Source organism: Crocodylus siamensis, chromosome 1 (genome assembly GCF_052110815.1).
Source record: "Crocodylus siamensis isolate JL-2025a chromosome 1, ASM5211081v1, whole genome shotgun sequence".
NCBI classification, from domain to species: domain Eukaryota; kingdom Metazoa; phylum Chordata; order Crocodylia; family Crocodylidae; genus Crocodylus; species Crocodylus siamensis.
In genome coordinates, this window is record NC_143395.1 from 321,393,409 (window position 1) to 321,417,395 (window position 23,987).

Here is a 23,987-nt window from a genome sequence, read left to right on the forward strand (position 1 = left end):
TTTATTCTCTACTGCTTTGGAAGATAGGATAAGCATTCAAAATGACATTCATAAATTGGAGAAATGGTCCAAAATTACTCATGACAAGTGATATAAATTTTGTATAAATAAACATTACTGATAGAGCTATAGGAATGAATTGAAAGAACACCACTTAGCTCTATGATCATCTAATCATTCCTCAAATTATTAACTTCTTTACTGTCTATTCATTCAATTGTCATTGTGCCATTTGAACAGATTAAAACAAATGCAGAATCAATTAATTATTTTGAAAAGAAATAGTTTTAAAAAGTTCCAAGACCTACATGAAGAATCACCTCTACCCATGTGAACTGCCAGAGCAGTGGTTAGCAGAGATATCTAACCTGGATTGCTGTAGAGGAGAGGGGGGCACAGTTAGGGAATTCTCTGTGAAGGTTCTGGGACAGTTTCCACTTTCCCATTTTGGGGGAGAGAGGGCTACATAGGTAAAGAATCTATCCTTATGAATTTAGCTAAGAGTGGTACTCTGAAAGTTGCTTTTCCCTTTGGTCCAAAATAAACTGAATATGGTGACCTCTTGGTCACCATGAAGGAAAGGAAACCTGTAAAGGAAACCTGTTTGGTAGGATTTTTGAAGCAGCTGTTGCCTCCATAGCGGTAGGAAGGAGCTGTCTTGTCAACCTTCCTATTTCAACAACTATGTTAATGCTTCTGGTGTTTTGTCATGATACTGTTTTAAGGTAACTTGAGTTTTGTATAGCCATGTGATTCATTGAAAGAGAATCAATTAAAAAGATGGAGAGCAAAAAATAAAACTCACTGGGGTAGGATACCAAGCTAATGAGTCTATGAACAAAGACAGAAGATGGAAAAAATGGAGTTTGGGTGAATTCAGCCCAAAAGAGTATTGGGTCAGAAATGTGTGATACTTCATACTGTATGTATTAAAATCTGTTTCTGATATTTCTCTTTGTCAGGTCAGGAATTGATTTATCAGTGGTTTCAAAGTATGCTGAGGTAAGGTAGAGCAAATGCTAGCTAAGGATAGAAAAAAAAACTTCTATGAATTTCTAAATCCTCAGCCTCCAAATAAATCCTTTTTTCTGTGCTGACTAACCTAAGATACCAGGAATAGAATGAAGATGGACTTCACTAAACTCTATAATGATGATTGGCTGATTCAATTTTTATCTCCATAATTTGGGTTCCTGGACTCTTAAAACAAGTAATTAATGCTTTCTAAATCCACTGTGACAGCTCTTTCAGAAGCCCTTCACTCTAGGACAAGCATAGTAACACACAACTTTCTCATGTGCTACCTACTGTAGGTCACTTACAAAGAAATAACCCTAAATATTAGTATTCTTTCTTACTTAGAAAACTCATTTCTAGTCAGAGAAGGGATAGAAGCAGGATGGAATGAAGACTGCAAAGATAGTGGACAGTCAAATTCAGTGTGTTGTGAATATATTGAATTAATATGGCAGAGAAGGGGAGGAAAAGGTTTTACCCATAGAATCCCCAAAACTGCCACTTCAGACCTCCACACACAATTGAGGCACAAAACCAGAAACACCAAGAACATCCCATAATGTAACATAAGTAGACATGGATGAGATGCTGCCATTGCTCTGGCACTGCAGTGACAGAGAATTAACTGGTTAATACATGCTGAGAGGATGCTATGAAGAGGATCATGCCCCATGTTGCAGAGGAAAGCAGAGTCCTTGCTAATCTGATGTAGAGAACACACTCCTCCTTTCTGATTCCAGACTTGGCATTTGTTATGACCCAGAGCAAGACCTTTGAGAGTTTCCCAAGTGCCAGCAGGAGCATTAGCACACCCCAGGCAAAAACCTCCAGCCATAAATGGCCGTGCCCAGATAAGCGTGGACATGTGGTATGTGGCACTGCAGACCCATCTGTGGGACAAACACCACGCATGCAGACATTTGCCACACTGCTTCCTGGCAGCGTGGTGGGTTTTTTGATCCCAGGAGATCCCATGGCAGCAGCGTTCATCGCCCAAAACCAGAGCCTGTCTGGCCAGTGCCATGCTCTAGCTGCTGGCTGGGCTCCCAGTTGCAGGAGCACTGTGGCTGCAGCTCTCCGAGGCCCCCAGGGCCCCAGGTAAGGCTTCTGGGGCCAGCATGGGGCATGTGGCATGGGTATTCCCTGGAAACAAGTAGCAGTGGCACAAGGTGTGCCGCTGCTACTTGTCCCAAGGGAAGCAAATGTTCACGGTCATGTGGACGTGGCCTATGTGGCCAACATCCCAGTGCTTAGAGGAAGCCTCCAAAAAAACCCCAGAAGGTAGTAGACTTTATGGACTCTTTCCTATCTCCTGCAGGCAAACAAAAGCCATGAGGAATTGAATTACCAGACATGTGCCACATTTAAAGAAAGTTAGACCTGTACCTCAACATAGGGATTGTACATACTTGACCCGGTATATAACCGGGGTGGATCCAGTGAGGTGCAATGGTGCAGCTGCACTCCCCTTTGATTCTGGCTGTGCCCAAACTTTAAAACTAACTGCCTTCATAGCTCATTGTCATCTCCCTGATTCCTTCTAATCTCTCTCCACTCTGCTGGTGATAAAGACCCTTTGTCTTTTGAATGGTCTTGCTAACCTACTGTTCAAACTATCCTTTCTTCTGCAATTTTGTTGTCTGTTAGCCATTCCTGGTAATGTCTCTCTTCTATTTTGTAGCCTGAAGACTGTTTTTAGTTCTAGGAAAAACCTTAACTCAGGTATAGAAATGGCTGACAGGAAGTATTGGCGGTACTATCAAGACGCTCGAGAAGACTAGATTTTGCTTTATGAATCTGAATAAGAGATGTACATTTAATTATAATGACTACTGGACTTAATGATACAATATATTTTGATCATTTTGACTATTTTGCCTAGTTTATTGTGTTTTTTAAACTTTATAGATGATCTAGCAAGTTAGCCCACATTCAGCTAGTTATATTGGTTTTCCCTTTGACCTTAAATGCATAATATGGTGCTAGCATATTAGCAAAGCATCTGGTTTCCCTTTAAGTAGATAAAAATGTGTTGTGTATATGTGATGATGTGCCACACAATCTGCACCTGTCTTTTCAAAATCCTAGCTTTGTCTATGCATATAACACAAGGTAATAGTTGACCCAAAACCTTTTTAATCCCATAATATTATGCTTTCAATAACTTATCTAGTTCAATTTAAAAACAGTTCCAGTTCTTTGTCCCCATGTGAGGAAACACTTTTTAGTCAATAAATCAGAAAACTGGATAACAAGTTGGACACAAACTGAACAGGTGGGTCATAAGCCAGTAGACTACCAGACTGTTTTTGCCTATAGGATGAAAGGAAACCAGGCAAGTCAGTTGGCTGGTTAGTCCAGCAGCCTACTTGCCTGTCTGCCTTTGTATCTTGTTTTGAACAAAAGCTTTGACAGAAACGTGTTCATCGGAATGTTTTGATTCCATCAAATCATCATTTTCCTATGGACAATTGTTCCGCTGGAAAGATTTCAACCTCTCTAAACTGTTTTCTATGCTTCCTTTGCCAGAAAGTTGCTATGTAATGCTAGGCAAATCACTTAAGACAAACTTTTGTTCCTGGTTACTCATTTTGTGACACCCCCCCATCATTTCCTCATACCCATCTTGGGCCCCTGGGAGTGATTTGCAGAAGTGCTGAATGCTCATAGCTTCAACAGGTTTCATTGGGAGTTGTCCTTTGAAAATGCATGATTGTGTTGAATATCCTGGAAAAGTAGGTTCTAGATGTACCTAATTGAGTAGACATGTTTTATTTCTTTGGAAATTTTTAATTTAAATCTCCTTCATTGGAAGTTTTTTTTAATTTTTAAAGTATAAGTCAGATAAGCATTTGTTAGGGATGGTTTAGGAATAGACAGCTTGCATGTGTGCAGGCAGGTGGACTAGATGATTCTTGAGGTCCCTTCCAATGACTTTAATAACTATTTGCTTCAGTTTCCCATCCGGAAATTGGAGGTAATACCACACTATTGGGAGATGTAGGGTGAAAAATGTTTGTAAAGCACTGGGTGATAAATACACAGAAATGCTCATGGGGAAGTTAGTAATTCTATATTCAGACCAAGGTATGAATAGAGCAGTAAATAAGGCTTATTGCCATATATTGAGAAATGAGGATAAAATGAATATTTTATGAACAGCTGCCCATTCAGTGACAACCAGTTTTCCTGTACACCAAATGAGAAAGGAAATCTGTCTTTTTTTTTAAATGTAATTGAAGGCTGTAACATAATGCATATGTATAAGAGGTTGAATAGTGTTGCACAACCTTTTCTTAGGCATTTCCTAATCATGAGTGCTTGATCTTACAACCTTAATGTTCTTTTAAGGTAGCTGTATGTAATTATTAATAAAGTTGTACTTTCTAGAAATGGCTACAGTTGCTCTGTCTGTTTATATATGTGTGTGTCTATATGTGTATATATCTGTGTATCAATAAGCATAGAACTCCATATATGACTGTAAGTGCAATGTCAAGCCAGTGGTTTTGTCCCTCCTCTCTTTACATTATTTCCTATGAGTTTGTTCACTTTTTATTTTCCCATTTTCTTTTGCACGTAGCCTTAAATTTTCAGAGGACAAAACAATTCCATGGCTTGTTTTGTGTTTTATTACCTTTTATAATGATGCAATGTTCTATTTCTGGTTCTTGCTGGGTAGTGGCATTTTCCCAATGGTAGACAACTCTGTAACAGCTCCTCCTGCAAATTTATCTAGCCTACTGGCTTTTAAAAAAATATTTTCTGTTTAATATGATTTTTTTTCCCCTTCTGCTTTGCTTTCCTCCCTCCATCCGATTATCTTTTAAGAGCATTTTGTTTTGGAAATTAAGTTATTGGAATACTTAAATGAGTGTAAATGTTTACAAGGCTGGAGCCCTAGTTGGTATCATTTACAGTATCAGTGTCATTCATAATAATGGGGGTGGAATGTAGGGAGAGAGAGGACTTAAGACACTAATCCAGGAAGTAAATTATTTATTCTTTTTTCCAAAGCCAATGTCCCTGGGGAAAAAAAATTCTCTGTGTTATAACAACAAAGTGGCCATTGCAGTATGACTAAAATTAACCAGGGATTATAGACTTAATTTTGCTGCTTTATCCAAAGAAAGAATCCTAATTCACAGGCAGCCCAACTTTACTATTTTATCCCAGGAAGGTAATGGTGCTTATCTTAAGATCTCCATGTTAATATCTTTTCACTCTTTTCTTTTTCAATTTTTTTTCCCCTGTGAGTGATATAAAGACCTTCTACAGGTTTTTCTGAAGTTCTGGCATGGGTGACTGGTGCCTTCTGAGTCAGAGGGTCAGTGACTGGAGGGGGTAGGGGGTCCCCCTGCAACTGATTGCACTGACACAGAAGTGCCAGCGGTGCTTCTCCTGGTGCCCCCACTCCCCAGCTGGCGCTTTCAGGGGGAGCACCAGTGCTCCCACCTGCCCCCCCCCACATCGCTTAAGTGGGGAACGCTGGCTGGCAGGGGGTGCAGCAGCGCTCTCAGGGGGTGGATGTGCACCCCCATGCACCCCCTACGCGTTGCCACTGAGTCCTAGCTTTAACTTTTTTATTAAAAACTGCATGTGCAGATCCAGAGAAGCTGTAATGGGGCAGTTGTACCCCCTCTTTTGGATTGCACTGCACCGGGGAGCTTTGGGGGACTTTTTAAACCCTTTAACAAGAAGTGAAAACCTTCCTCCCCTCCTTTTCCCCACTTCCTCTGCTTTCTCACTGTCCCAGGGGTAGGGGAAGCACCAGAGCTGCTCCTGTCTGGTGCTGCCAGGTTGCATGTGGGCTGATTTCAGTTGGGGACAGCAGCAGTGGGGATGGGTTTAGGGGAATCCCCTTCCGCCTGCCTGCTCCCAGGGGATGGAGGACACAGCGGGGAACTACTCTCCAGCCCTGATGTTGCCCCTGTCCCCTCCCCTGGCTGGGTGGGGAGGAACAGCTCTGGTGCTCTCCCAGCCCCCAAAACATCAGGGAAAGCAACAGTGGCAGCTGTGGAATGGGGAGGGAAGGGAAAGGTGGGAATTGTCACCTGCTAGAGACCTAAAGTCCCCGTGGGCTCTCAAGGACGGTCTGTTTGCGTAGGTGGGGAAGGAAGCAGGGAGCTAGTCCTAGATCCACCCCTGAATAAAAGATTGGCCACATTTGATCTTGGGGTAACCATGGTTTGGCTGATTTTAAGTGAGTGCTAGATTTCAGTGAGAGTGGTGTTAGAAATGGAATATTGTTAGAAATGCGCAGCTTGCATCTTGCACCTGATAAGAAAGAAATACTGCCCAAGGCTCCTTTCTCCCCCTCACCCGCCGTAGCCTTTCTCATGCTGATACAGAAGCTGGAATTCAATTGACTGTGGCCTTGGGGTATGAACTTTTGGCGAACTGTTGTAGTTTCTGGGCATGCTTAATGAGCTGATGCATATTTACCTCTCCGCCCTGCATACTTAAGTAGCTAATTATACTATACATGCGATGTATGTAATGATGTAACTACATGTATGCTTGTATGAAACGGAAGTAGCTGTAAGAGTTCCGGTGTCTGCACACATGCTCAGGAGAGAGAAGATAAATTCCGCTTGCAAACACAATTAGTTTGTCAGAAGCTGATTTGGGCATCAATGCCCCACTCTGACCTTGTTTGCAAACAAATACATCCTTTTGTACCGGCTGATGACTGTGTGTCTGTGATTTTTGTGAGCCTCCAGAGAAACGAACCCCTTTTTGCAACAGTGGGATGTGTGTGTTTGAGCATGTGTCGAAGGGTGTGAGCATGTGTCTAAATGAGCATGTCTACACGTGCACTGTTACTTGGCAGTAACTTAAGTGCCCTCTCAGTGGCCAAAAATCACTGCGCAGTCCACACACTGCACGCTGTGCAGTAATTCTAGTGATGTGCACTGAGGGTGGAAATTTGCTACCTGCATGAGGCAGGTAACAAATTCCTGCCTGAGTGTTTCCTGCACAGTGAGGCATGTGTATCCCTATTTATGTACCCAAGTCCGTCCATACACAGTATTACTGCGCTGTAATGCCTGCATGTGTAAACCCAACCCTCCCCATAAAAGCCCGGTAAACGCACGTGTCGACACGCCCAATGTGTGCGTGTAGCTGTGTCCCTAAATGCGATTCGAGAAGGGACACTCATTGGGTGCTATGAGGTGGGCTGCAACCTGCTCTTCCCCTAGCACCAACGAGTCAAGCTCTGTGCCGGGCAGGGGCAGGGCAGGGGCCGCCCCGTAGCTGGTGGCTCAGGGCCGTGAAGGAAGGGACCTCGGAGGAGAGCAGGGCACCTGGGCAGTTTCCGCGTCAGGCTTTGAAGGCAGGGAGCTCGAACTGGGCCGGGCAGCCCTCTCCTTCGGGGCGGCCCCGCCCCGCCCCGCCTCACCCGCCGCCTCCCGGCCTCACCCGCCTCCCGCCGCCGGTTTGAGGCGCAGAGGCAGGGCCCGGGGCGGCCCTGGAAGCGGCGGCAGCCCGTGCCCGTGCCCCAGGGCTGGCGGCGGCATGGAGGCGCTGCCCCGCGCGCAGAAGCCCAACCCGCTGCAGGGCGCCAATCTCTGCTCGCGGCTCTTCTTCTGGTGAGTGCGGCCCGCGGGGAGCCGGGCTCCTCTCGGCCTCTCCCTGCGCCTCCTCTCGCAGCCTCGGCTGGAGGCAGCCTCAGCTCGGGCAAGCCTGTGGCGGGGCGCACTCTCTCCCTCTCTGCCCGCACCCGTGTATCCAGCTGCCCTCTGCCGGTATCTGGCATCTCTCTCGCTCTTTCATATCCCTCGAGAGCTGTTTCTTTCTATCTCTCCTGCTGTATCTATCACCGTATCACTCACGCCATCGCTATCTCACTGGTGCTGTATTGCTTGCTCGCTCTTTATCGCATCTTACTGCTTGCTCTGTCGCTCATATCTGTCTCTGTATCACTGTCTTGCTCCCACTCACTCTATCATATATTGCTCTATCACATCACTATCATTCGCTCTATCGCTTGTCTCTATCACCATGTCACTGTCTATTGCTGGCTCTTTTTATCACATTCTATCGCTTGCTCTGTCACTTGCTCTGTCACTCATATCCATCACTATATCACTGTTTTGGTCTATCACTCGCTCTCATTATCATCTTGTATTGGTTGCTCTATCACTGTTTCTGTCACTTGCTCTGTTGCTCTACCGTATTGCTCTCTCACTGTGTTGCTCTATCATATCTATCATTATATCACTGTCTGCTGCTCTTTTGCTCTCTCTCTATAAGATTGTATCGCTTACTCTATCACTGGTTCTATCACTCAATCACTGTATCACTGTCTTGCGCTATCACTCACTATCATATTGTATCTTTTGCTCTATAACTAGAATGGTAACATCATTCACTCTATCAATTATATCTATCACTATATCACTGCAGTTCATTCTGTCATATTGTAGTGCTCACTTTATCACTCGCTCTGTCTATCGCTTTATAGCTATAGATCTACTTTAAGGTAGATATCGCTCTGGTGATATAGTTATAGATCTACTCTGCATAGACAGATCTAGGATTTTGAAAAGGGAGCTGGTCACATAGTGTGTGGTATGTCATCATGTATAACACAGCACATATTTATCCAGTTAAAGAGAAAGCAGATGCTTTGCTAACCTTTGGTTAGTCTGTAAGGTGCAGATCTACCCTGCTTTCCACTTGACTTCAGATTAACAGAGTTAAAACTCCATGCTCTGTACAGAGGTGGCATCACCCATGGCTCATCCCTGCTTTCTACAGTGGTTGCTCACAGCAGGGGGAGAGTCTTGCTTCTTGTTTTCCGTAGACTTCTTGGAGAGAGAGATGAAGAGGATCCCACCCACCCGTCTTCTCCCACCCTCTTCATCTGGATACCAGCTTTATTCCTCCCTTGGCCAGATATGCAGTGTGAAGACTTTGCAGGAGCTGGGCAGCATGCCAGAAACCTCTTTGAACACTTTGGAAACCCAGATGGTGTTTGAATTATCTATCTTGACCCTACAACCAGATCTGAGCAGGTGCAAGAATCCTTTCTGGAGGGTGGGGAGAGACCCTCCCCTCCTCCAGAAAGACAAAAAGCAAGTGACCAAGCAGATTTCCTCTTATTTAGGGTATATGGTCAGAGGTCCTAAATTTTAAGAGGTACAAAAACAAAACATCCCCGATAGCCTTGGTAGGGTTCCCTCTGCTGGGCACTCACCAGGCTGCTGTGTTTGAGTCTCAAGATGCTAAAGCCAGGATTTTCTTATGTTTTCCTTGGATGGAAGGGACTGCAGCACACTCTCTTTCCTTGGCCTCTCTAGCCCTTTAGCACAGAGGTGTTGTTAGCTGTGTTAGTCTGAAGTTAAATAGAAGGCATGGTACATCTGCACCTTATAGACTAACCAGACCAACTCTATTTTGGTTAGTCTATGAGGTGCAAATCTATCCGGCCTTCCTCTCTAGCCTCTTTCTGGGCTGTTTCTGCTAAGCTGAAATGAGACCGTATGAGCCAGCTGCCCAGCACATTAGGACATCTGTAGCTTGTGTGCACCTGTTTGCAGGACTGACCTTGTTGGTGTTTTGCATTTTCAGCTCTCCTTGAATGGTTACACTATACGCGTACAGCTGTAAAGTGGACTTCATTGCTGAGCTGTATTACAAAAATAAAGCTAGTGTTTGCAACACCACTAATACACCATTTTGCTAGAGCTGGGGAATACGGAAAGCCTAAAGGCCTCGTTCAATGAGTACTTTAAGAAGTGTGATTTTTAACAGTTTAGTTCTTAATCATTATTCTTAGGGAAAACAAAAGTTATAACTTTGTGAACTAATCCAAAGAAAGTAAAGAATGTATCTTAGATTCCAGAACTACAGTGCACAGAGAAGAAGAGAGAGGAAGCAGACAAATGTGCCGACTCATGTGTTTTGTAGTGAGTCCTGTCTGAAATGGCATCCCTGTTAGGGAACTCCTATGTTCTGCATTAAGTAAGAAGTATGCAACATTTGCATAGTTATTCCTTGGTTGCTCTCATTTTCCTTTGTAAACCCTTGAAGTCCCAGTACTGTGGACCTTATGATGAGTAGTAGCCTCACTTGTTCTTTGAGGCAGGTGGAAAATGTTGAAAAGGCACAGGTTCCTTTTTGCTGTGGATATAGAAGCTTTTCTCATTCCTCTGCACATGCTGAGGGGAAAGAATTCAGTCTATCATTTTTAACCTGACTGTAACAAACAGTAATTTTTAAAGTGCTCACTTAAAACTTGAATCCTATTCTTGAGGATGCAGTGTGGTGTGGATTGATAGATAAGCTATTCATGTGCGGGTGAAATCAAGGGGGTTCAGGAGGTCCTCCCATATGTATTGCAAGGCAAGTGAGTTCATAGCCATTTTTAATCACTTTTAATTAGTTTTTATATAGTAGCACAACACTCATATTCATTCATATACATTAATATGAAATTTTTCTTTTTTTCCAGTGAACTAAAAACATTTCCTTATATACTGTGCCTAGCAAAACTTTCTCCCCCAAAGTCTTAATGTCTTAAGACTTTTCTATTTGTTGCCTTTTAACATCTCATATATTACTGGAGTTTCATTTTAATCATGGAAGAATGTGGATTTTGGGTTACTTTTTGTAATTCGAAAATTGGAGATTGTTTTATCAGAGAAAACCAGGTTCCCTGGTGATAAATCCTTTTTGTTTGCTTTTTTCTCAATTTTTATTTTTATTTTTTTTTGTATCTTAAAAAAACCTGACTGTGTTTCTTCAGTGAAAAGTTAAACTGAGCATTTAGGGTTCCTTACTAGAAGTTACAAACACTGTTCCCATGCAAGAATGCCAATAAAAGGTTAAATACGTTTCACAGATGAATGTAGTCTACAAGTTAAAGTTCGTTTCTTGAATTTTATAGCATTTCTGCAAGATGCATGAATGTGTGAGCTTCAGAAGTTCCCCATAGGTCATATGAACAGCACTGACTGCATTGTATCAGTTGTTTTAAACAGACTGAGGGGCTTGCAATGGAAATCATTAGAAATGGAGTGTAATGAGAGAAACTTATGGGAAGAGCTGCAGGTGAATAGAGTCCTTTAAAACTACGTGTATGTTGTCCCACAGAAACTTGGTCTTGCACAGTGAATAACGTTTAATCACATTTTCACTGAATAAGATAATAGGCATTTATATTGAATATATAACATTCTCTATTATTTAAAGCCTCAGAACTATTTTATTTCACTCATGTGGGGTGTTGTGAATTTGAAAAATATGTGCTTGGGAACTAAAGAAATGTTTTAGTGATGCATCCGTGGGAAAGAGCAGTGTCTTGATTATATTTGATCATTGTTGCAGAATGAAGTCCTTGGTATAATGTAAATCATCTGATATTTTGTCTACCCAGATGTTATTGTAAAAACCAGACTTTATTCATGTCAGTTATGAAGATCAGAACAACAGTAGAAGTCTTGTTTATCAGCATCTTTCATTGGAATGATTTATTCTAAGATAGGATTAACAAAGTCCAAAAGTAGTTTCTGTGCTTCCTGGCATTCCAGGTTTCCAGATACTACTTGTATGTTCTGACCCTTATGCAACCAATTGTCAGTGTCTCATATTCCCCTCTATTTGGCATTGGTGAGGCCACATCTGGAGTACTGTGTCTAATTTTGGGATCCCATCTACAGAAAGGATGTGGACAAACTAGAGTCCAACAGAGTGCAGTGAAAATGGTTAGGGGGCTGGAGCACATAACTTCTGAGGAGAGGCTGAGGGAACTGGGCTTTTTTAGTCTGGAGAAGAGAAGACTGAGAGGGCATTTTAACTACAGCCTTCAGCTACCTGAAGGGGGGTTCAAAAGAGGATGGAACTGGACTGTTCTCAGTGGTGGCAGGTGACAGAACAAAAAGCAATGGTCTGAAGCTGCAGCAAGGGAAGTTTAGGTTAGATCAGGGGTCAGCATGCCGGGGGCAGATGGCAGGGGAGCTGCGAGGGGCCCTATTCTTGTTGTGGCAGTGCAGCCCTGGCCCCTTCCCTGCCATCTGCCCTGAGGCACATGTGCCTGTTACAGAGCCCGTGGTGCTTGTAGCAGGTGGTGGGGAGGCTGCAAGCAGCTTCATGGGGGCTGTGTAGCCCTGGCCCAGTTCCTTGTCAATGGTGGGTACACACATCCCTCAAAGTGGATGGTGGGGAAGGGGCTGCACTGCCACAACAAGGATAAGGTCCCTTGCAGCTCTCCCACCGTCTGGCCTGAGGCATGCATGCCAAGTAAAATGCCTCTGCTTGCCATGCTCTGGCATGCATCCCGAGGGTTGCCTACCCCCAGGTTAGATATTAGGAAGAACTTTCTTATCAGGAGGGCCGTAAAGCACTGGAACAGGTTACCCAGAGAGATTGTGGAATCTTCATTGTTGCAGGCTTTTAAGACCTGCCTTGACAAAGCCTTGGTTCAATGATCTATTTGGGGATGGCCTTACTTTAAGCAGGGGCTTGCACTGAATGTGAGGAAGCCGGTGGTGGATTCGGTGGTGAGGGATGGTGGGGGGTGCCAGTGGCAGCACGGAGTCACTGCGGCCGCTCTGCCCAGCTCTGTGGGGCCCACCAAAGTGTGAGGCCTGGGGTGACCTCCCTGATTCACCCCCCCCCAGGGATGGCCCTGGGTAAGGGTATAATATTCTGTTACAGAGGTGTATTTATTTGGCTCCCTTACTCTCACTGCATGAGTGCTTGTTGTTTGCTTGTCTTAACAAAATGCATGAGGGCTCTGATAGATTGAAATAAGTGTCTAGGTTGTCTTTAATTGTAGGACAACTGAGTTTATTATTTGTCTGTTCTCTTCAAAACTTAAGTTAGTGTTAAATCAGTTTAATGTTTTGCCCTTCAGATCAGCATTTCTTATGCCTTGCCTTAAGTAGGGAACAAAGTACGTTCTTAACTTGAGCTTTTTACATAAGGTAAAAACCCTTTTTTCTTAGTGAAGACATTTCCTCAAAATTTAGAAAATATATTACTGTGTGCTATATATTATGTAGCTCATCAGAACACTGATTGAATTGTCAAAGGGATATTTTAGCTGTGCAATTAAACCTATTAAAATTGACTTTTCATGTTATCTGTATTCAAGATAGGATGTTCATTTCTGCAAGATGTGTACTATACAGTATTTAAAAAATCCTGTTGTTATTTATTGTGACCATCGAGAAAACTACTGGTTATGTTAGCTAGAACACCCTGTCAAGGAAAATGGAATTTTTTGTTTAGAACATCAAATGATTATCTGCAGAAAGAAAAAAAGAACAGTCCTTCTAAGTGTCTTTCTACTCATCTCATTGCAATGTTGAAAAATGGGGTATCCCATCTATCCAAGGGCCCCTTGGATAGGTACCATCCTAGGTCATCCACTGAAGAAAGGCAATATGGTAATTCCCATTGTGACCTGCTGAGTTTAAATTTACTGGCAGGTGAATTTTATGATGGATAACGTATTCAACTTGTGTATAGCATACTTTATCTAATGATGCTGCTCTTGGCCTACCATGGAAATGTATAGACAGTGAGTCACTACTCACTTCTGTACTTTGATAATCCTTTTCAATAGTGTGATGCACACCATAGTGGGAAGAGAACTGCCCTTGGACCTGTTCCTAACGTGTTGATCCTTTGGTGCTTGGTTAAAACATGTCTTCCAAAAAAGCAGTGTTGATTTTAAGATATCAAGAAACAAATCCACCACTATTCTTGGCAGTTTGTTCCAGTGGCTGATTTCCCTCAGCGTTAAAATTTAATGATGACTTTCTAATCTGAGTGTCTGGCTTTGGCTTCTAGCCATTGGTTCTGGTTATGCCTTTCTTTACTAGATTAAGAAGCCCTCGTGAAGGCAATTACATACGCTGTAACAGAGTCATTTTTCAATTTTTTTCTCTTAGCTAAACAGACTGAGATCATTCATTCTCACGGGAAGGCTTTTTTTTGTCTCTTCGTACATTGTCTCTGTTTTTCAACACCCCTTTAAAATCTACTATTGGTGTCCACAGTGTCTTATGCAGAAGTAAAACTGCCTTCTTAATCACCAGGAATCCTGGTTTTCTCTGATTTAAAAAAAAATCCCCAATTTTCAGATTTAAAAAAGTAACCCCAAATCCACATTTTTCCATGATTAAAATGAAACACCACTATATATAGGTATAAAATGTGAATGAATTTTATATAGAGGTGTTTCATTTTAATCATGGAAAAATGTGGATTTGGGGTTACTCTTTTAAATCTGAAAATTGGGGATTTTTTTTATTCAGAGAAAACCAGGATCCCTGTTAATCACCATTCCTCTCTTCATACATCCAAGTTTTACATTAGACTCATTCACATTCAGCTACTTGCCCTCCTTTGGCATTCATCATTTTCAGAATTATTCCACCACAGTGTAGGGGTGGCCTGTGTTTCTTGCTTCTAAATATGTAACCTCACTTTGTGTTTGAATGGGATCAGCTCAGCAAGCTGGCCAGACTACTCTTTATGCATGTGCCAATCTGTCATCCACACATTTATCAGCAGTGATTTTTATGGCTACTTTCAGATCAGATTATCGATGAATACTATTTGAGGTTTTGTAGAATCATAGGGTCAGGAGGGTATACACATCGTCCATCTGGTCAAATCCCTGAACAAATGAGGGTTTTTTCACTCCATATAAATGCTTTATCCATTCTCTGCGTGGAAACATCTATTGAGATTATAGAATAGCCTTTTCCTTTTTCCTACAGTTCTTACAGTTTTCCCTGAAAGTTAATCCCTGGGGCGAGTGGAGCAGTAGAGAAAGACTCCCCATGCCTTTCCCACACTGGGATCTCCTCTGCTCTGCTCCTGGTTTCTGGGAATAGAGTGGAGGTAGCAACGGGGCAGAAGTCTTCAGCCCCTTTCCCAAACTGGGCTTTGCCTGATTTGGGAAAGAGGTAGAGGGCAGTGGCTGCTGCTTTCTTCTGGGTAAAGCACAGGGCACATTTCTTAAAGGAAAGAGGGAAATCTTTCTTCTTCAGGAAGCATTTTTTCCTGCAGGAGAAACTTGATGAATGCCTGTAGGCTTGTGGTTTCTATTGTGAGAAAAGTAGTGCCTGTATGTGGCCTAAACCTGCCTTCTTGCTGTTTAGACTCATTGCCTTGTGATTTGCCCACTGCAGCAAGGAAAAACAGTTATTCTCCATTTTGGCAGCATTTAAGATATTTCAGACTTGCTATTATATCCTCCTGTTAACGTCTTTTCTCCTACCTAAACATGTCTAGTTCTTTCAAGCTCTTTTCATATGCCTTGCCTTCCAACCCCTTTATCATCTTTATCACTTGCTTCTGGATTCTTTCTGGGATCTCTAGATCCTTAAAATACTTCCAGCACTGTTCACAGCACTCCAGCTGAGGCCTAACCAGTATCAAATAGAGTGGTTCTGTCATCTCCCCTATCATACACACAGTACTTATGTTAATGCAGTCCAAAATTGCTACATTCTTGCTATCAATGCCCTATCCTGCATTCATAGTTTCATAGTTTCATAGTAGCTAGAGTCGGAAGGGACCTAGGTAGATCATCTAGTCCGACCCCCTGCCTTGGCAGGAAAGAGCACCGGGGTCAGATGACCCCGGCAAGGTGCTCATCTAACTTCCTTTTAAAAATCCCCAGGCTAGGAGCCTGCACCACTTCCCCTGGAAGCTGGTTCCAGGCCCTAGCAGCCCTGACTGTGAAGTAGCGCCTCCTAATATCTAATCTAAACTTACCCTCCGCCAGCTTGTGACCGTTATTCCTGGTCACTCCTGGCAGCGCACGGGGGAACAGGGACTCCCCCAATACCTGCTGATCTCCCCTGACCAGTTTGTAGCAGGCCACAAGGTCCCCCCTTAACCTTCTCTTGTGGAGGCTAAACAGGTTCAGGTCCCGTAGCCTCTCCTCATAAGGCCTGCCCTGCTGACCCTTGATCATACTAGTGGCCCTCCTCTGAACTCTTTCCATATCGTCCACGTCCCTCTTGAAGTGTGGCGCCCAGAACTGGACGCAGTACTCCAGCTGCGGCCTGACCAGTGCCGCATAGAGGGGGAGGATCACCTCCCTGGACCTGCTCGAGATGCATCTGTGGATGCATGACAGGGTACGGTTGGCCTTCTTGACTGCCTCCCCACACTGCCGGCCCATGTTCATCGTGGAGTCAATGACGACTCCAAGATCCTTTTCCGTCTCCGTGCTGGCAAGAGGGGAGTTCCCCAACCTGTAAGTGTGGTGCCGGTTCTTCCTCCCCATGTGCAACACCTTGCACTTATCAGTGTTAAACCCCATCCTATTCTCATCCGCCCACCGTTGCAACCTGTCAAGGTCAGCTTGTAGCCTATTGCACCCTTCTAGTGCACCCACATCCCCCCACATCTTAGTGTCATCAGCAAACTTGAACAGGGTGCTTTCTACCCCGTCATCCAAGTCACTGATGAAGATGTTGAACAGTGCGGGCCTGAGGACCGAGCCCTGCGGAACCCCACTGCCCACGTCCTTCCAGGTCGAGAAGAACCCATCCACTACCACCCTCTGGGTGCGGCCCTCCAACCAGTTGGCGACCCATTTGACCGTGTGGGCATCGACACCACAGTCTCCCAGCTTTTTGATGAGGACATTAGTACATTTGTTTTTCTTCCCAACATGTAGCACCTTATATTTGTCTTTGTTGAATTTCATTTTGTTTTCTGGTGCCCAGATCTCTAGTTTATCAAGATCACTTTGAATTCTAATCCTACCTTGTGAAGCTTTTGCAAACAGTTCCCGGTTTTATGTCGCACACCAGCATGATCAGGGAGAGCTTTGTTTCTACATCTAAACAATTAATAAAAATGGTAAACAGCCCTGCATTCAGGCAGTTCTTTGAAAAACCACTTGAAATTTCCTGCCATTCTGACATCAATGAAGGCATAGTTATTCTTTGCTTGTTTATTTAGCCAGTTATGTCTTTACTTAACATCAATTCTATCTGGCCTGTATTTCTCCAGGTTTTTTTTAAAAACAAGGATGTATGGGATTGTATCAAAAGCCTTACTAATATTGAGGTTTTCATATTTACTGAATGTTCTTCATCCATCAAGCTACAGTAATTACTCTGTCAAAGAAGGGAATCAAATTGGTTTGGCTTGATTTTTTTGGCTTCTAACAATCACTGCTTCCTCTGTTATGTATTTACTAATTGATTGTTTTATAATCAGGGATCCTAGTTTTCCCTGATTAAAAAAAAAATCCCCTATTTTTGGATTAAAAATAACCCCAATCCACATTTTCCCTGATTTTTAAAATGAAACACCACATATATCTATATATTAGTGGTGTTTCATTTTAATCAAGGAAAAATGCAGATTTTGGGTTACATTTTTTTTAATCAAAAAATTGGGGATATTTTTTATCAGAAGACCAGAATCCCTTGTAATGAGGCCTGATATTTGTCCCCATGATGATGATTTCTGATTGACAACACATTTTAGAGATTTTCAGTTAGGTATCTCTTTTACGTTTTAAATAATGGTGCCCGATGATTGGGAGAGGGCCAATGTCATGCCTATCTTCAAGAAACAGAGGAAAGTAGATCCAGCAAACTACAGGCCCATCACCCTGATCTCTATCCTGGGGAAGGTCCTGGAAAAGATTATTAAGGAGGCCATCTTTAACAGACTAGCTGAAGGCAATATCCTGAGGGATACCCAGCATGGGTTTGTTGTGGGTAGGTGTTGCTTGACCAATCTCATTTCCTTTTATGACCAGGTGACTTATCACAAACTGGCTAACTGCGGCCTTGATGTTGCCACGATCTGCTGGCTGGGGAGCTGGCTCTGCGGTAGGATGCAGAGGGTGGTGGTCGATGGGAGTCAATCGTCTTAGTGCGCTGTGACCAGTGGGGTCCCACAAGGCTCTGTCTTAGGGCCTATACTGTTTAACATCTTCATCAATGATGTGGACATTGGTGTGAGAAGCGGACTGGCCAAGTTCGCTGATGACACCAAAATCTGGGGTAAAGCATCTACACCTGAGGACAGGAGGGTGATCCAGGCAGATCTGGACAGACTTATGAAATGGTCTGTTTCGGTGTTCAACACCAAAAAATGCTAGGTTCTCCACCTTGGGAGGAAAAACCTGCAACATGCTTATAGGCTTGGCAGTGCTACGTTGGTTAGCACTACAGATGAAAGGGACTTGGGGGTCATGGTTGACCACAAGATGACCATGAGCCTTCAGCATGATGCTGCGGCTAGTAAAGTGAGCAAAACGCTGGCTTTCATCTGTAGATGCTTCTCAAGCAGATCCCGGGACATCATTCTCCCACTGTACTTGGCCTTGGTGAGGCTGCAGCTGGAGTACTGCATCCAGTTTTGGGCTCCGCAATTCAAAAAGGATGTGGAGAAGCTTGAGAGGGTGCCGAGGAGAGCCACACGCATGATCAGAGGTCAGGAAAACAGACCTTATGATGAGAGGCTGAGAGCAATGGGGCTCTTCAGCCTGGAAAAGTGCAGGCTCAGGGGTGATCTGATGGCCACCTATAAGTTTATCAGGGGTGCTCATCAGGATCTGGGGGAACGACTGTTCACTAGAGCCCCCCAAGGGATGACAAGATCAAACAGTCACAAACTCCACTGTGACCGGTTTAGGCTGGACATAAGAAAGGACTTCTTCACTGTCCGAGCCCCCAAAGTTTGGAACAGACTGCCACCTGAGGCGGTTCAAGCACCCACTTTGAATGTTTTCAAAACACATTTGGATGCTTATCTTGCTGGGATCCTATGATCCCTGCTGACTCCCTGCCCCCTGGGGCAGGGGGCTGGACTCGATGATCCTCTGGGGTCCCTTCCAACCCAAATGTCTATGAAATCTATGAAAATCAGAATTGTCGAACTTCTTTGCAGGGACATGTTGCACCAGTGGGAGCTGCACAGGAGTATACCAGGGTTCCTCTGGGTCACGAGTTTCCAATGTTGAACTGCCCCCTATGCTGCATTGTGTCATGTGGTTACTCTGGGTTGCAGGTTCCCAAGCCCCACAGGCTGTGCCATGACACCCCATCTCCAGGGGTGGGTGCAAAAAGAGGAAGACAGAGATGGGAGAAGGGGCATGGATACTGTAGCTGCTGCTGTAGCTGGAATGATGTGGGGAGTGGTGGCCTGGTGGGAGCTCAGGGGCAGCAAATTAACGTCTCATGAGTGGGCTGCAGGTCGGACAGCCCTGGTTTAAATGGTTAATCATTAAACTGCTGATGTCTTGTGATACTTCTTCTATAGTGTTTGATCTAGTATTATGGGTAGTCATTTATATCTAACACATTTTATCAACAGAATTTCTAATAACAAAAAAAGATTGTGCTTATTTGATGGCATCTGTTTTCCCTAAAATCATGTTGACTGGCATTATATTCCTGTCCTTTCATGTCTTGATCACTTGAACCCCATGTCAGTTTCTCCATTATTTTGCCCAGAATTTGCCAGGCTTGTAGAAGGCAGTGGGAAAACAAGTTCTAGGGGCAAGTACCTATGATATTGGAGTATTTACTGTCACAAATAAGCATGTCTGAGGTCTGGAGGCTCAGTTCAGTTGCGAGCAACTTAAGAAGGGTTCCCCTACAAATTTAAGTGGGTGTGAGTATTGTTTGGAATGTAGCAGTATTTTTCTGGAAATTATTATTTTTAATGCATTTGAGCCTTAAACAATTTTGAAATACAATTTTTATGATAATTGTTCAAATGACCAAGTCCCCAGTCCCTGGTTTTAGTAGGGGAGAGTCTGGTGGAACTCTTTGTGGGAGTGGAGCCTCTTTTCTTTTTGTCCCTTTCCTGTTTTCTATCACACCAACTTTTGTGCATATGCATCCTGATTTTTTTTTAAGCAATCATTTTAAATCTTTCCCTAGATTAACGTATTTAATAGTCTACTTTGAAACAAATGAGAAAATGTTGTATTTTTCAGGCAGTTGGTAGTTTCAAGCATATAACATTTTTTTTTTTACAAATGAGAACTATAATTCAAGAACACAAGCTGAGGAGGCTTGGTTTGTAGCTGTTACAGAACTGCTGCAAGAACACTTCCTGTTCCTTCTCCCAGGTCACATGAGGCTAAGCGGAGGGTGTCGGGGTTGGGGGATGTGACAGTCTCTGAGGTTTTAGTGAAGTATAATCTGCTTGCAACAGATAATTCCTAAATTTTAATTGGCACTTGAGCCCTTCTGGTCTTCTGTTCTTTCCTACCTGCCTTGAGCATCAGAAGCCTTGTTAGAGCAACTATGCACTGCAAAATTGATAGGGCAGCATGGGATTCACTGGTTGCATGAGGCCATCTGTGAGAAATGAGACCGCTCAGCACTTTAGGGCTAGGGACAGACATTACACGCAAACCGGTTTAAGTGATCAGAAACTGGTTTAAACCTGTAACAGAACAGACATTCAGTGCACATAAACGAGTGTGAAAATGGCTTAACCCAGTCTGAGATAAACCTGGTTGAATGTAGTATCAGACTTAACTGATTTGGGTCAAACTGATGTATGCATTGTTTGTCCCAGACCCCTTGCTGGTTTAAGATAAAGCAGATACCCCCAGCATCCTGGCATGCTCTCTGAGCTGGGCAGTGGTCTCTGCTCCACAGCAGGGCTAGCCCCTCCCCTCTGCTCCGTGGCTGCAGCTCCACCACAGTGTGGGCTGCTCCCTTCCTCCCACTTGCCACTCCCTGATAAGCAGGAATTCCTCCCCCCCGATTTTTTTTTTTAAGCAATCATTTTATATCTTTCCCTAGATTAACATATTTAATAGCCTATTTTGAAACAAATGAGAAAATATTGTATTTTTCAGGCGATTGGTAGTTTTTAAGGGGTGCTTACCAGGATCTGGGGGAACGTCTGTTCAACAGAGCGCCCCAAGGGATGACAAGGTCGAATGGTCACAAACTCCTCCATGACTGTTTCAGGCTGGACATAGGGAAGAACTTCTTCACTGTCTGAGCCCCCAAGGTTTGGAACAGACTGCCACCTGAGGCGGTTCAAGCATCCACTTTGAATGCCTTCAAGAGATATTTGGATGTCTATCTTGCTGGGATCCTACGACTCCTGCTGACTTCCTGCCCCTGGGGCAGGGGCCTGGACTCGAAGATCTTCTGAGGTCCCTTCCAGCCCTAATGTCTATGAAATTTATAAAATCTATGAAATGTGATCCATCTAGTCTAGTATCTTATAGCAATAAACAACAAAGGGTGAAACCAGCCATATTGCAATCAGTGAGAGCAAGATTTTGTTTCAGATGACTGAGAGAGAAATCTTTGTCTTGGGCAGCTGGAGTTGCCAGCCTATAGGAGAAGCTTCTTCCTAATCTCAGGCAATGAGAATGTTTGGACTGTTCTTTTTTTTTTAAACAGTTGAATGTAGTGAAGCCCTGGGATTCTGAAATTGGTGGTTATGAGCAGGGATTCTGGTTTTCTCTCATTTAACCCCCCCCCAATTTTTGCTTAAAGGAGCCTAAAATCCATATTTTTCCATGCTGAAAATGAAACACCACTAGTATGTAGATATACTTATTAGTAGTGTTTCATTCATGCAAAAATGTGGCTTTTGAGTTGCTTTTTAAAACTAAAAATTGGGATTCTTTTTATCAGGCAAAACCAAGATCCCTGGTAATGAGTTCTGCAGGTGAGGTATGCCTGTAAGAAGTCTTTCAAGCAGTTTTCAAAAACTTTACAAACTTCTTTGAAGAAGTTTTCATTTTGTAAAATGTCAGTTATTGTAATATATTCAGCATCAGAGTGACATACTGATTTGTCATCTTTGGATGGATGAATTGTTCATGTGGTCTGCTGCCACTCTAGTTTGTCTGTCAGTAAATCTTTTCTTTCCAGCCAGGAGAGAAATAACTTAAGATGCTAGCAGACATGACTAAAAAGACTTCCTGGTTTTTAGGAGATGTGATCCTTAGTCTGCTACATAGAGAACATAGACGGATTGTCTTGATTTAAAATATATCTTCAAGATAGGAGAGGCCTAACATGCTTCTGTGTTGGACCACAACAAGAAGCAATAAGACAAGATCAACTGGCCCATTCTTACTCTCACCCAAAGGCAGCTCTCATTTAAGTTGGTATGTATTTCACCCATGTGTGTTCAAGATCAAGTCCTATAGAATCAATGAGAAGAGATTCAGGGCCTAAACAGAACCTTGACAGGTTATTTCCCATTCTGTCACACTGAATTTTTACTTCTGTGGTTGCTGTAATTACTATGATTAGAGCTGGTAGAAATCAAATATCCTGCCATAGTTATGAAGCTAGAAAGCTACAGAACATCAACTGTATGTGATACTGGAAATCTTTATGTCTTGTTAATATCGGTATCTTAGGATCCATCGTGTGTGACACTGGAGTACAGTGACTGCTGTGGTGTCCATCAAGTCCAGATTTGTAGCAGTCTCCTGTGACACCAACTGGCCCTAATAAGACACCAACTAGCTCTCTTCTCTTTCCAAAGTTGTTGGATGCTGCCTTTGAGGTAGAACAGTTTCTGCATTGCTGTTTTGTAATTAAGTATCCCAGGAGCTTGTGCCAGACTTGTGAGTGAGAGTTATCTTGAACCCAAGTGACATTAGTACTTTGGCATTGACATGGATTAAGTCTTGGACTCTTTCCAGAATGGTGGCCTTGATTAATTATTCACCTATGTAGGGGAAGAGAGACATTTTCTGCTAGGACAGGGTGCTTAGAGTCTTGTTTGATAGTACTCCCATTTGGATGTAGCTCACGTCAGTTTGACTTATTCCCTAGATCTAAATTGAAGGGACGAGTCTTTACTGCTTGCAGCATACTCCCTCTGTTTCTATGAGACTTTCTGATAATCTTTTCAGCGTGTCAGCATTTTTAGGTGATACAGCCTGGACAGCCTCTTTCATCTTGCTCATAACCTGGATCCCTTTCTTTATTTTTCTGAACTGATTAGTATCTCTTGATATAAATCTGGACAAGACAGCTACTTGTCATATCTGGGAAATGAAGAAGTCCTTTGGGCTATAAACTTGGTGGCTGTGATGGAGGGGATGTTATTTAGCTAGGCTATCCCCTCCCCTCCCCCCACCTTTTTCCTTTATTTTAAAAAACATTTTTACAGCCTCCTTTGATTTTAAGTATGCCTTCATGCGGGCAGCTGTGTAAAACTGAATAGGAAAGATCATACTATCATTTTAAAGAAACAAAAGAAACAAAACAAACAAAACAACCCAACCAAACCAGACATTTTGCCAATGGATTGCAGTAGCCTATATGGAAAAAAAAATGTTAATAATTTCTTGGGTGCTAGAGTTCATACTGTACAATCTAGTTTTGCATTTGGTATCTCCATAGATTTTCATATTAAATAAATGAAAGTTTTCTAGAATAACAGCTGAAATCTCTTTAGCCTCTCGAAGTGATGCCTCCAGGCCTAAGTTCAGGATGAACTGAGGGGGAGGGGAAGCATGTACAGCTGTTTTGCTCTATTGAACTAGTGTTTTGAACAGAAAGAGGACTTCAGTCTTTAGATGCCTCAAGCCAGGTTTTTCAAAGGACTAAATTCCATTAGAAAGGAAATGAGAAAATGTTGACTGACTCTTTCTTGGTCTATAAATTTGCTTAATAATCTAAAAAAAAAATCTCATCTCAAGAGTTAAGCATTTACTAGGACAAACTGGAACATCTTAGATTTACTGCCTTAACAGATATTTAGCTTCTTAAATCTTTTGTGGCAACAGGTCTTAAAGATTCATTTTTAGAGAGAGAGAGATCACTGGTATCTAAACTCTTTATGGTGTCTGTGATACCATGAATATTTAACTTCTGGTAGATGTTTAAAGGCACATACTCCTGTTTTGTCATAGCAGATTCATTTATAACTGTGCCTTGGGCTTCTTCCTAGTGATAAGCAGTTTGGTTTTCAGAAAGTTTTTTAGTTTTGGTTTTATTCATATTAAGGAATCTGTGAACTATGAG

General features: G+C 43.0%; 1 protein-coding gene across 3 annotated transcripts in view; it reads left to right on the forward strand.

Moving 5' to 3' along the window:
* The first annotated feature begins 7,229 nt into the window (after positions 1-7,229).
* The window catches only part of ABCC4 (ATP binding cassette subfamily C member 4 (PEL blood group)), a 220,666-nt gene continuing 203,908 nt past the window's right edge, over positions 7,230-23,987 (forward strand). For all 3 annotated transcript variants that reach the window (XM_090023501.1, XM_090023518.1, XM_090023509.1), the window contains exon 1: positions 7,230-7,610. In XM_090023501.1, the coding sequence (XP_089879627.1) occupies positions 7,537-7,610 (74 nt within the window). In that variant the 5' untranslated portion in view covers positions 7,230-7,536. The remainder of the gene's footprint in view (positions 7,611-23,987) is intronic.